This window comes from Propithecus coquereli, unplaced genomic scaffold (assembly GCF_000956105.1).
Source record: "Propithecus coquereli isolate 6110/MARCELLA unplaced genomic scaffold, Pcoq_1.0 Scaffold235, whole genome shotgun sequence".
Lineage (NCBI taxonomy): Eukaryota > Metazoa > Chordata > Mammalia > Primates > Indriidae > Propithecus > Propithecus coquereli.
Genome location: NW_012147897.1, coordinates 1,165,865 through 1,179,857, shown reverse-complemented (window position 1 = coordinate 1,179,857; position 13,993 = coordinate 1,165,865). Strand labels below are relative to the sequence as shown.

Below are 13,993 nucleotides of genomic sequence, written 5' to 3'. Positions count from 1 at the left end.
CATAAGAACCTCATTAAGTAGATCCTATAATGAAGAGGGTCTTGGTAAAAACTGGGTGATTCCAGTGTTTAAGGATCTGAAAAATGAAGGAAAAAAATGATCAGGAGAAGATGAAGAGGTGAAAAATTGTTAATAATGAAGGGTATTTGTCACAGAAGTCAGATGTCAGTCTTGCTGGTAGTGAGAGAGTTCTCCTATGACAAAAATGAAGGAGCTGGTAGATAGGTGGAAGGAGAGCCATATGAATAGGGGGTTTGCTATGAGTTTCAGTGGAGAACCAAAAAAGGCTTTTTATTTTATCTGTGAGCCAAAGGCAAGGCTGTATGTACAGAGAATTGTGGGTGTTGAAAGGATTTGGAAGATATGTTGTAGAACAGCATTCTCTAGCAGAACTTTCTGCAATGATGGAAATATGCTTGGTAGCCACTATAGTCATTTATAGTTGTTGAACAGTTAAAAGTGTCTTATGAGGAATGTTAAATCTCATTTTAATATAAATATAAATTTACAAAGTGATATATGGCTAGTGGCAACTGTATCAGAGTAGTTTTAGAGAAACACACATACACAGATTACGTCATTAATTGGGGTATTAGAAATGAAGGGTTTATTTGACTTATACATCAATCCCAGTCTGAGATTTCAGGGCAGAAATTGGCTTTTGTATTTGGGAGTTTAGCTTAACTGGAAGGTAGAATGGTACACCAAAGTACGTGCTAAAAAAATGAGTTGATTTAAACATTTTCACTTTTTTTTCAAGGTATTCCTGACATCACCAAGAACACAGAGAACATCACCTACTTACTCACCATTCCTTTATGAAAGTTGTCATGTGATATCAATTCAATGGATATTGAATATTTTGTCGACTCGATGAAATTCAAAGTTCCTTGAGGGTAGGAAATGTGGATTATGCTTCTCCATGTCTATGAAGGCTATTAGCTTATTTTAAGGTCTAGCAATGAGAACAAGAGCTAATCCTTGCAGGTGGGATATCAGAGGTTGAACTCTATAGTCACATATATTGTAGAAAGTATATATAGAAGGTGAAGAGGCTCTGTAAAAATTAACAAGGAGAATTTCCAGGAGCCATGTCAACCTCCAACATTACCTCAACTCACCCAGCTGCCTTCTTATTGGTAGGAATTCCAGGTTTGGAGCACTTGCACATCTGGATCTCTATCCCCTTCTGCTTTGCCTATACTCTGGCTCTGCTAGGCAACTGCACCCTTCTCTTCATCATCTGGGCTGATGCAGCCCTCCATGAGCCCATGTACCTCTTTCTAGCCATGCTGGCAACAATTGACCTGGTCCTCTCTTCTACAACACTGCCCAAAATGCTTGCTATTTTTTGGTTCAGAGATCAGGAGATCAACTTCTATGCCTGTCTGGTCCAGATGTTCTTTCTTCACTCCTTCTCTATCATGGAGTCAGCAGTGCTGCTGGCCATGGCCTTTGACCGCTATGTGGCCATCTGCAAGCCACTGCACTACACCACGGTCCTGACTGGGTCCCTTATCACCAAGACTGGCATGGCTGCTGTGGCCAGGGCTGTGACACTAATGACTCCACTCCCCTTTCTGCTGAGACGCTTCCACTACTGCCGAGGCCCAGCGATTGCCCACTGCTACTGTGAACACATGGCAGTGGTGAGACTAGCGTGTGGGGACACTCGCTTCAATAATATCTATGGCATTGCTGTGGCCATGTTTATTGTGGTGTTGGACCTGTTCTTTGTTATCCTGTCTTATATCTTTATCCTTCGGGCAGTTCTACAGCTTACCTCTCAGGAAGCACGCTACAAGGCATTTGGGACATGTATATCTCACATAGGTGCCATCCTGTCCACCTACACTCCTGTGGTCATCTCCTCAGTCATGCACCGTGTGGCCCGCCATGCTGCCCCTCACGTTCACATACTCCTTGCTGTCTTCTATCTTCTTTTTCCACCCATGATAAATCCCATCATCTATGGTGTCAAGACCAAGCAGATTCGTGATCATGTGCTCAGCCTATTCCGGAGAAAGGATGTGTAGATGTATAGTTCTTTTTTACCCAGTGGCCCAGTACTGAATGTGTGCTGGATTAGGCTGGAGAGGAAAAATCTAAGATTATGGAGTGTCTTTGTCAATTCTCCAGTATGGCAAGGAAAATAGAGTCCCATTGCTCACAGATCCACAAGTCAGATCAGACCAGCTGTGTACCTATCTGGTCTGATAGGAGAGGTTTGACCTTCCATTCTCACAGACCCATCACATGGTTAAGGGAAGACAAAGAATCCTTCAAAATGAGATTGTCACTTAGGTGAAAGAATGTAGGAAGATTGGCTGAGATTGACCCAAGCAGCTGAGAGTTTGGTGACCTTTTTATCCAGAATTATGAGTTAGGAACAGAACCACAAATTGTGGTCCAAAGGCCAACACCCTATCTAGTACTGAAGTTACCTCCATACCTTTTCTGATAAGTGCACTCCATCCTCTCCCACTCTTTAGCCTACTATCTCCCAATGTTATTGCCTCTATAGTTGGACAGCTCCGCTTATAAGAGGACCCATTTCTTCCATTAAGTCAATTCCTTTTTGATGTTTTTGACCCATACTCATGGACAATTCCTTTATTGAACACTTATAAAGGGACAGCAGAAGACTCCTTTGCTATCAATTTATATCATCTTGTATCTGACTTTTCACATGCATATGTCTTTTGCCTCCAAAATGGAGTTCTAGTCAGCCACAAAAGACAATGGTGATCTAGCACCTCTTATATTATCCTGGATAGAGCTGGAGCCCATTCTACTAAGTGAAGTATCTCAAGAATAGAAAAACAACCACTATATGTACTCAACATCAAATTGGTATTAACTGACCAAAACTTAAGTGCACACATAGTAGCAACATTCATTGGGTGTTGGGCGGGTGGGAGGGGGAGGGAGGGGTTGGTTTTTTCATACCTAATGGGTACAGTGTTCACCGTCTGGGGGATGGACACGCTTGAAACTCTGACTCAGGTGGGGCAAAGGCAATATGCGTAACCTAAACATTTGTACCCCTGTAATATGTTAAAATGAGTAAAAACTTAGTAATATTTATTTAATGAATGAATAGAAAAGCTTAATACTATCTTTGGACTATGGAAAAAAGGAATAACATGCTTCCCTCTTGAAGCCAAGACTTCTGAAAAGAATACACCGTCACGGGCCACATAATGACATTTTGGTCAATGGTAGACCACACACATGATGGCGGTCCCATAACATTTTGAGATTGTATTTTTATCGTACATTTCCTATGTTTAGATAGATACACAAATTACCATTGTGTTATAATTGCCTATGGTATTCAGTACAGTAACATTCTGTACAGGTTTGTAGCCTGGGAGCAATCGGCTATACCATATACCCTAGGTATGTAGTAGGCTATATCGTCTATGGTTGTGTAAGTACTCTATGATGTTCACACAATAATGGGACCACCTACCAACACATTTCTCAGAATATATCCCCATCATTAAGTGGCACATGACTGTAGTTAAAATATGTAGTTGTGGTAGACTGATTGTTATTCATGACATCTACTCCCCTGTCCCTCTCATGGGAGTGGTATTTTCCTCACTCCACTAATTTTAAACTTTGCTATGTGACTTGCTTTGGCTAAAGGAATTTGAGTAGTCTCCAAATGTGTCTCAAGAATCAGAAATTTTAAAATATGGTTTTATATAGCTTGGCTTACCTCTTATTCTCTTCTGCCACAAGAATAAGCATATCGCAAATCAGGGTTTTCCCCTCAGCCTAGACTCATGATGGGAAAGATACATGGAACAGATGTGAATCTGACTCACAGCCTGTAGCATAGCCAGAGCTGGCCCACTGTGTTCATGTAACATGAACAAGGATGATTTTGTTGTTTCTGCAGTAAACTGCTGAGATTTGGGAGTTGTTTCACAGCATAACCCGGGGAAAGCTAATTGCTATATTTGTGAGCTCTATCTTGCATTCCAACTTATGACAGCTCAAGACTCTGATAATTTAAAGAAACATATGAAACATGCACTCTTTATTCTAATGTTCTAAAAATACTAGATCTCTCTGTGTTTCCTTATGCAAACTCTCATAATTTAATATTCCTTTAGCTATTTTTAAAGAAGCTCTCATACATACTGCTTCATGAAGGCCTGTTTATACTATGTTATCCTATTTTTTATTTTGTAACCCTTTTCTCTCTAATAGAAATTCCTTCAATTCTAAATAAACAACCAAGAAAATTTAATAGGCTCTAGAAAAGCACCTTCAGGCCCACACTGTTGTGCCAGTGCTTACTTCATAGACGTACATGGTGGTGATGGTTTAAATAGGTCTCTGGCCAGTTCTCTTGTGTCTCAACTCTCCAGACACTGAGATACTATTCCCTAGACATTGGACAGCAAGGAAGAAAGTGGTATAAACCAAGGGCCTCTGACTCTGTTCCCTGAGATTTTCCAAGGTCTCATTTGGTTTTCCTTAGTAGAGATGGAACATTCTATATATTAAATCACTGTTCAAAACTATTCACTCTCCCAAAGTATACTTGCTCACACGTTGACTATGGGCTTTATCATGTGCACCACTTTCATCAATGAAGTTATCAGCAGGTGTGAAAACAGAAGCTTGAAATTTGTCTGTGCAATGGTGCTTGCTATTTTCTCCCTCTGCCACACCATGAGAAGAATGTGCCTGGTTAGCTCCCTGGTCCAAGGAGGATGAGAACAAAGTGAAGCAGAACCTCACAGCCAAGCCTAGCTTGGATTAACCAATGCCCAACCAACCTGAAGATGCATAGGCAAACCTGATATCAGCAGAGTCATCTTAGCCAATCTTCAGATGTATGAGAAATACATTTTTATCATTGCCTGCCATTGAGATTTTGTGGGCCCTTGTTCCACAACAGCAGTTGACTTACTCATTCTGGAAGTTATTTATCTGTCATTGTTATATAGTAAACTGAATAATGGTGTAATGGATTAAATAAGTATTTCCAGGCTGCAAGATCTGATTTGTTCCCATGTTTGGTGCAGGAATTATCTTGTCCTTCAGGTGATATTCACACTCTCACATCGTAATTTTGTCCTACATAGAAGTTTAATAGCATATTAATTCCATCACCATATAGTGACACTATAAACTGTTAGCTTTATTCACAAATAGTAAAAGGAAAATTATATCTTTTAGCAACACTATATGCTTTGATAGAACATAGCACCTATGAGAATAATCCATTCATGCTATTTTTAGACTTGAAGTTTTACCATTGTTCCCTCTAGCCAAACTTCTAGCTGGAGTCACTCCAAAAATGGAGGCAGGGGAGTTTCCACAAGGGACTGCCCCAAATCATCTTGAGATAGGACTGGTTGAGATTTCAAAGACAAACACTTAAAGCCAGGGTGATCAATCCAAAGAATTTATTAGGATAACTTACATACAGAGCACTGCAGTGGTCCTTCTGATGAACAGTAAGCAAGGAGATATTTTATTTAGGTATGTCTGCAAGAAGGGGGTCAGGCTATATAGTTTATATTAGGGTTTAAGGAATTTGGCTCAGGATTTGGGGCTAATTTCTATACATTTAGCAACGTGTTTGGTCACTGTTTTGAGCAACAACCTCGACTTTAAATCAATGACTAGGAATGTTCAAGGCCTAGACTGGGTCCGAGCCTACAAGGGAAAACATAATTGGCCAGGTCACAGAGTGGTCCAGAAACTCTGTCTTTCTTGGTCAGAACAAGGGAAGTGGGGAGAAGAGGGGGACCCTATAACCATTACCTAAATAAGAGAAGGATACAGAAAACGTGTGTGCCAATTCAAACTTAATTATAACATTTCTAGTCATTCATGTACCCTAGTCTGTGTCATCTGGAATCTGAGTAATTGTCAACAGTTGCCCGCCTGAACCATGCCTCTGCATGGGTCCCCGACTGACCCAGAAATCTGTTTTAGTTAAGACAGCACCAGAGTTAATAGCTTGGAAACAGTCAAATGACAGAGTCAGAATACAGATAACAAGGCAGGCAAAATTTAGTCTCCATTTTAGCAAATACATTAGAAATAAAATTATTTGAATAAACCTTCATGTGATGTTCTGCTTCGGATACTTCTGCATCACTATTGTCTCCTACTTCAAAAAATACCATCACCTGTGTCCCATCCCCCCCATACATTGTGATTCAGTTAAGAGGATACTTGGGCTTTGGAATTTTTCAAAGATGCCCAGATGATTCTAAAGTGCAGACAAGTTTAAGAAACAACCACCTAATGCTTTTTATTACAAAGGTGTACACAAAGGTGTAAGATATTATGGACAATTTTTATCACACTCCATCTTGAGAGAATGAAACATAGAATGATGTCAGAAGTTTGATAGGCTATCCATTTTTGACTATCTTATCCATTTCAATTTTGTGATATTTATAATAAGCATAAGGTTTAGAAGAGAACAAAGTGATAACTTAATGGAAGGAGCAAATTTTACCCCTACACAGCAACTTCTTCTTTAGGCAAAGTGACTTCTAATAGGAGACGAGGGAAATGAACATGAGTGACAGTCTGGACAACCAAAGCTGTTAAAGAGCTTGAAGGACTCGGGTACCTGACATATGGGAACTACTGATCATAGGGCTTTTGAAAGTATGACTGACTTACTGACTGATGGAATGAAAAGTTGAGAAAAATGGCGGAGTAAAGGTAACCTCCTGGATTCCTGCTCCCAAAGAGGTGTAGATCGCAGCCTGCTACACATGAGTGGATAGCTCCCCTGCAAGAACAGAATTGTGAATGGGCAGAAATTCAGTGTGGGACACACAAAACAGGGAAAAAAAAGGTGAATGGGAGATAGGATCGCGAAATATGGAGAGTGCCAGACAAGCAATAGAGAATAGAGCGTAGGACGGCTGTGCCCACCTGGCCAGCGAGTGAAGTCGGATCAGACCCACAGGAGAACGTCTTCCTTCCCCACTGACCTCCACACCCACTCAGACAGGCACCTGCCTGAAGTCGGTGCAAAACTGCGGCAGGAGACATTGGGCTCTGTGTAGAAGAGGCAATAGCGGGAAGCATCTTGAACTCCCCAGAGCTCTGTGCCAGGACTGCACTAGGCAGGGGAGGGACTGGTCTGAGCTGCCGCTGGAGGTAGTTAGGAGACTGGTACCTTGCCTCTGACACTCAGCGGGTCCAGATCAACGGAGGTGATCACTGAGTAGGGAACTCTAACCTGGAAACCGCTGTGGGCGAATAGGCCTGCTCAGGGTGGGTCAGAAAGAGCAAGAGCTCCGGCTGGGCAGGCGTTAGATTGTGGGAGGGCGACACAAAAGAGACAACAGGGCATCCTGATGACTCAGCTCCCCCATCCGGCACCTGCCAACTCCTGAAGAGTCGCCCCCAGTGCTAATGCTTTGCAGGGGGGCGGTCGCCATTTTCGAGATCCACAACCCAGCCGCTGCGGTGTGATACGGTGTTATACGGTGTTGGTGTTGGGCAGCTCCCTTCCCCCAAGCCCGGGGACTCTCGCGACAAGCTCTGCCCTTACACGACCTATCGTCAACTAGCCAGGCCCATTTTGATGGGTGAATTCTGAATACTTCTCTAGTTGTGTGAGGCTAATGCCTGCTGGACTTACAGGCACTGGGCGGACTGGGGCACCACCCCCTCCCCCTAGTCAGCATCTTTCGTGCTGAAAGTGGTAGGCTCCACCCCAGGAGGCAGGGTGAGACAAGAAAAGCCACTTTCCCTCTGCAACTAGCAGAATCCGAGGGACCTTGGCGCTGACCAATAGTTGACAGCCCAGTGACTTTGCTTGTCAGACGGGTTTAGGTCATCCAGTAGGATCGTAACTCTGGGGCTGGATTTCTGCCTCCGGTCAGCTGCCAACAGTGAGGTCCCTGGTCAGGGAACAAAAATCCTGGCAAGAGGCCAAAACAGGCTCCCCAAGTAACCCCTCCCATCAGGAGCAGCCTCCCAACTGTGGTAGAAGAACCCTGAACAACATACCAGCGGCTCCCTCTAGCGGCAGATCAAGCAACCATAGAAGTGCACACATCCAGGCTGGTAGGCAGCAGCGGTGACCTGCCTTGCTCCTACAGCATCTACTGGAACGGAGCCTACACAGGGCGTGTTACTTTCCAAACGAAAACTGAAAGGTGGGAAGCAATGACTGATCCAGATGGGAACAGCGAAAGAACTCTGGAAGTATGAAGAATCAAACGGAAAGCACACCCCCAAAGAGGAACACCAGCTCTCTAGCAATGGACATTAACCAAATTCATAACACTAAAATGACAGAAGAATTTCAAACATGGATTATAAGAAAACTCAATGATATGGAAGAAAAAAATGGATAACATAATAAGCGTAAGGTTTAAAAGCTGAAAAGAGTTTTCAATCTTATAAAGCCATTTTCCTGCCATCTTCTGAATAAGCTCAATCACTTCTAATTAGAAACATTGCAGTCAACATAGCTTTCTGTAATTTTTGCAGTATTTTCAAGGAGCCATGACAAGGAATGTAAACAAGTGATAATAGCTAAGTTTATCAAGCCCTTATGATGCTGAGGGTAATTTCCTCCTTCTGGATTTAGCTGGGACCAGTTTCCATAAGATCATCCCAGATTCTCAGAGTTATAGGTAGCCCAAATTCTTCCACATAAGCTGAAGGAGCACAAGGCAGTTGAAGATATGGCCAGGTGCCAGCCTGCCTGCCAGGGCAGTATCTTGGAGTGGAGAGAGAATATTCTCTTCTCTATTGTTTGAACCCCGTCAGACCATGAACAGAGGAGATTCACCTTACCTCTTATTTCCTCTGATGCATCGGCTGTAGGATTCAGAACTTGTGGAGTTGGCAGTAGGCCCAATGGAAGAGATGCCTGGTTCTGAACACCGTCATGAAGGTGTGAGTCAGGAAATGGATAGAGAAAGAAATCATCTTGTCTTCTGTTTCTTAATGCAAGATATACCCATCTATTAGAGCAGTGTTTCTTAAACTTTAGTAGGCATCAGAATCACCTAGAGGACTTGTTAAAGCACAAATTGCTGGGCTGCCCCCCCCCCGAGAGCTTCTACTTCACTAGGTCTGGGGTAAGGCCTGAGAATTTGCATTTCTAACAAGTTCCCAGGTGATACCAGTGTTGCTGGTCGTGGAATAGCCAATGTGGTAAAGAACTCTGATCAGTCAGGTTAGCAACTTATAGGTGGAGGAGGTAGAAGGGAGTGGAAGGAGGAGAAGGAGCCTGGTATGACACAAGAGAAGTAGTGTCTGTGTCTGACTCTTTGATCTTTACTCTGAATACAGCATGGGCGTTATTTCGGTTTCTAAGCATACAAATGATTTACTAATTCTTTCTTGGCTGGTGGCTAATTGGCTAGATATTTTGGATAGTTTGTGGGAATGGCTGTAATTCTAATCCTATAGTTTCCCTTACTGAAAAACAATTATATAAAACCACTGCCATTATGTTGTCATTATTGTCAGCCTGCATGAGGCACTAAGGTACAGCAGCGATGACCTCATTTGTGCATTTGATCAGTTGGTTAGATGACAGATCAGTTTAAAGCATTAATAAATACTTGGTAATTTGGGCTAGCTAAGTGGAGACAAATCTTCTAAAACACTTAGCTCCTCCACTCAGTTTTCTAGACTTGGCCCAAGGATGATCAATTCTATGAAAATTTCCTGGTTTTGTTACCTCTCACCCCTTTCAGGAATGGATTTTCTTCAGCCCAAATTATACCATATACTCTTGATACTTTTTCACTTGTTTGTACCTTGATTTTCCCTGAGCCCTAATCTGCCTTTCTCTGAAACTGTCCCAAATTGTCCCTCACAGGATCTGTAATCAGGCCAACTTACCTCAACTGACCACATTGTACTTGGTTCCCCAGTATAGGTTCAAAGTACAGGGCTGGTATCAGATATATTTTTATATTCAGACTTGAAATTTTAGGGCCCTGAAATGTGTGTGTGTGTGAGATGAATTCTATAGGACATCTGTTAGCAATTTATAATTAAGACTTATTCAAAGCCTCACTTTGTACCTACAGAAACAATTGTATTAAATGGCCAGTTAGGGCACAAATTCTCTTTTCTTATGGCCTCTGGGTATGGGACACCTTAGTTTCTGAGACAATGCAGAGTTTGTTAAGACATGAGGGTTTGGAAAAAGCTCCAGACCTTTTGGGATCTTTATAAACTTGGATTGTAGCTTTGGCTTCTAGAAATATTTTGAAAAGACTACTCCATGGACTGTATTTTGTAAGTAGGAAAACTCAGGTAAACGCAAAAGCAGATCTAATATTTCAAAACACTCCATTTTCTTGAGGCTGATTAGCACATTTTGAGCCATATATTACAAGTCAGAAGACAGAAGCCATCTATATTGTGCTTTAATTCTTTCTTTTGGCTCCTTATAACAGTTTATGCTGGCCAGAACTGTTATAAGGTAGTATAGGTGTTTGACTTCTGACTGGGTTTTTTTCAACTCTGCAAAGACAAGGGCTGCTTTGCCTTAAGATGTGTTAATAGTTTCCATATAATAAGGAGAATAAGCCTATATGGTTATACCGAAGGATGACCTTAGGACTGGTTTGTCAGTGTATCTCCACATTGACTCCTGTAAGTTGAGCATTCAAAAAAGGACCATGCTACCCAGGGTTAACCAGGGCTTCGTTTTAGTATATATTCATCTTTATACCATTAATGTTCATATGATGTATTCATACTAACACATGTTAAACATTTGATAGGCATCCACCATGATACTTTTAAAATGTTTTGATCTGATTCAGCATGGATAGAGACTTAAAGTGGTATCAGTGGGGAATTGAGGCATTTTCACTTAAGTGAAAAAAATCTTTGAGCTAGTAGAAATATGTTGTTCCTGTTTAAACTTCCAGTTGAAGTGGGAGTGGGTGAATTTGAAGCTCTAAAGAAAAGGCCTTGTTATTTAAAATCTGATAAATTAAACTTTTGAAATTACTGATTCATTAAAAAGTATAGCAAGGCCTGCCAATGTATACACTGAAGTTAACTACTAGGGATACACCAAAACCCTTATGGTATAGAAGACTAACGGTTGGAAAGGCAATAGATACCCACTGATAAGGACCATATAGCCCCATATACATGATCTACTTGAACACATAGAACATTTTGGGGAGAATGAAAAGCCATTTCCTTAGATCAGATCAGTGCAGGACAAGGGGGCCTGGAAGAACCCACTTTATCCCCTACTGCAGTTTTAAATCTAACACAGGAAAAGGTGATTAAAAAAAAAAAACTACCCCAGGAGTATATCTGTTTCGGCATATTATGGGGGTACAAATGTTTAGGTTACATATATTGCCCTTGCCCCCGCACCCTGAGTCAGAGCTTCAAGTGTGTCCATCCCCCAGACAGTGCGCATCATACTCATCATGTATATACCCATCTCCTCCTCCCCCCTCCCATCTGCCCAACAACTGAGGAACGTTATTCCTATATGTGCTCTTAGGTGTTGATCAGTTAATACCAATTTGATGGTGAGTACGTGTGGTGCTTATTTTTCCATTCTTGGGATACTTCAACTTAGTAGAATGAGTTCCGGCTCTATCCAGGAGAATACAACAGTTGCTATATCACCATTGTTTTTCATAACCGAATAGTACTCCATGGTATACATATACCACATTTTATTAATCCACTCATGTATTGATGGGCACTTGGGTTGTTTCTACATCTTTGCAATTGTGAATTGTGCCGCTATAAACATTCGAGTCCAGATGTCTTTTTTATAGAATGTCTTTTGTTCTTTTGGGTAGATGCCCAGTAATGGGATTGCTGGATCAAATGGTAGATCTACTTGCATCTCTTTGAGGTATCTCCATATAGCTTTCCACAGAGGTTGCACTAGTTTGCAGTCCCACCAAGCATTGTGTGAGTGTTCCTATCTCTCAGCATCTGTGCCAACATTTATTGTTTTGGGACTTTTTGATAAAGGCCATTCTCACTGGAGATAAGTGACACCTCATTGTGGTTTTGATTTTCATTTCCCTGATGATTAGAGATGTTGAGCATTTTTTTCATATGTTTGTTGGCCATTATTCTGTTTTCTTTTTTTTTAATTTTTTTAAATTTTTTTTTATTTCAGCATGTTATGGGGGTACAGATGTTTAGGTTACGTATGATGCCCTTACCCTCCCTCCCCCTCAAGTCCGAGCTTCAAGTGTGTCCATTCCCCCGGAGGTGCGCATCGCACTCATTTTTTGTGCATATGCCCGTCCCCTCCTCCCCCCCCTTGCCCAACATCCAATACATGTTATTCTTATATGTGCACTTAGCTGTTGATCAGCTAATACCAGTTTGATGGTGAGTACATGTGGTGCTTGTTTTTCCATTCTTGGGATACCTTGCTTAGTAGAATGTGTTCCAGCGCTTTCCAGGAGTATATAAGAGGTGCTATATCACCATTGTTTCTTAAAGCTGAATAGTACTCCATGGTATACATATACCACAGTTTATTAATCCACTCATGTATTGATATTCTGTTTTCTTTTGAAAAGTTTCTGTTCATGTCCTTTGCCCATTTTTAATTTCAGCTTTGCCTACTTTTTGATAGGGTTGTTTGATTTTTTTCTTGTTGATTTTCCTGAGTTCTAAATAGATTCTATTTATTAGCCCTTTATCAGGTGTGTAGCACGTGAATATTTTCTCCCATTCTGTAGGTTGTTTGTTTGCTCTCATGATAATTTCTTTGGCTGTGCAGAAGCTTTTTAATTTGATCAGGTCCCATTTATTTATTTTTGTTGTTGCTGTGATTGCCTTTGGGGTCTTCTTCGTAAATTCTTTGCCTAGGCCAATGTCTAGAAGAGTATTTCCAATGTTTTCCTCTAGAATTCTTATAGTTTCACGCCTTAGGTTTAAGTTTGTTATCCACCGTGAGTTGATTTTTGTGAGAGGTGAAAGGTGTGGATCCTGTTTGTCTTCTACATGTGGCTATCCAGTTTTCCCAGCACCATTTGTTGAATAAGGATTCTTTGAAACTGGTATCAGACTGAATTATAAATTGGAATTGACTAAGATCATTAAAATTGATTTTGTGTGTTAGTGGTTATCCTTTATGACGCAGATTTTTACTCTAAGCCCCATTCTGGCTGATGCGGAAAAAGGAAAAAAGGCAATTATATTCTTGCATAACTGGGTCTATGACTACATCTTGTTGCACAAGGAAATGTCTAGAGATATTTAGTTTTAACCATCATGAGACCATCTAGCACCTCTGATGCACATAAGCAGGTACTGGGCTGACAGGTGGAACAAAGGAAAGCTGGCTGAGTGCAGAGAAGCAAGCAGCAGGGGGAGCTTTTTTTTTTTTAACTCATGGATTTCCATTTTTCAAGAAAGTTGACAATAAATGTACAACATTCATAATGTTTATCAATACTTGCCATCTACCATGGGGAATGCAATGATATCACCAGTCACATGAAAAACAGAAAACACAAACCTGGATCGGCATGAGCATCTTGAAATAATTGCTGATTTTTGAAGTAGAAGATTGTGTCTGAAGATTACAACTTAACGTGCAATGCAGAAGACCATTTTCATATCACTATGGCATGCAACTTTTAGATAAAGTAACTGGTCTTCTAAATTAAATACACTCATTTTATTTCAGAATATTATGTGGGTACAAACATTTTGGTTACATGTAATGCCTTTGCCTCACCCAAGCCAGGGCTAGAAGCATGCCCTTCCCCCATACAGCGTGCTCCATCTCCATTAGTTATGCATTTACCCACCTCCACTACCCCCACCTGACTGGCACTCAATGATTATCATCACCATGATGGGAGCTTTCTAAAGCTGAGGCCAGTGCATTCACGAGTGAGTCATGACGACATTCTCTATGGCCTTTCGAGGAACTTGTTCTGATTACTCTTCCTGTCTTATCATCCCCCACCCAGGACCTTTCCATACGCAAAGACTGTTAAAAAATATG

General features: G+C 41.3%; 1 protein-coding gene across 1 annotated transcript; it reads left to right on the top strand.

The window, feature by feature from the left end:
- The first annotated feature begins 1,075 nt into the window (after positions 1 to 1,075).
- Positions 1,076 to 2,090, top strand: LOC105811435 (olfactory receptor 52K1). The gene has a single exon (XM_012645630.1). It carries the CDS (start codon positions 1,092 to 1,094, stop codon positions 2,034 to 2,036), a length of 945 nt encoding a protein of 314 aa, XP_012501084.1. The 5' UTR covers positions 1,076 to 1,091; the 3' UTR covers positions 2,037 to 2,090.
- Positions 2,091 to 13,993: the final 11,903 nt, after the last annotated feature.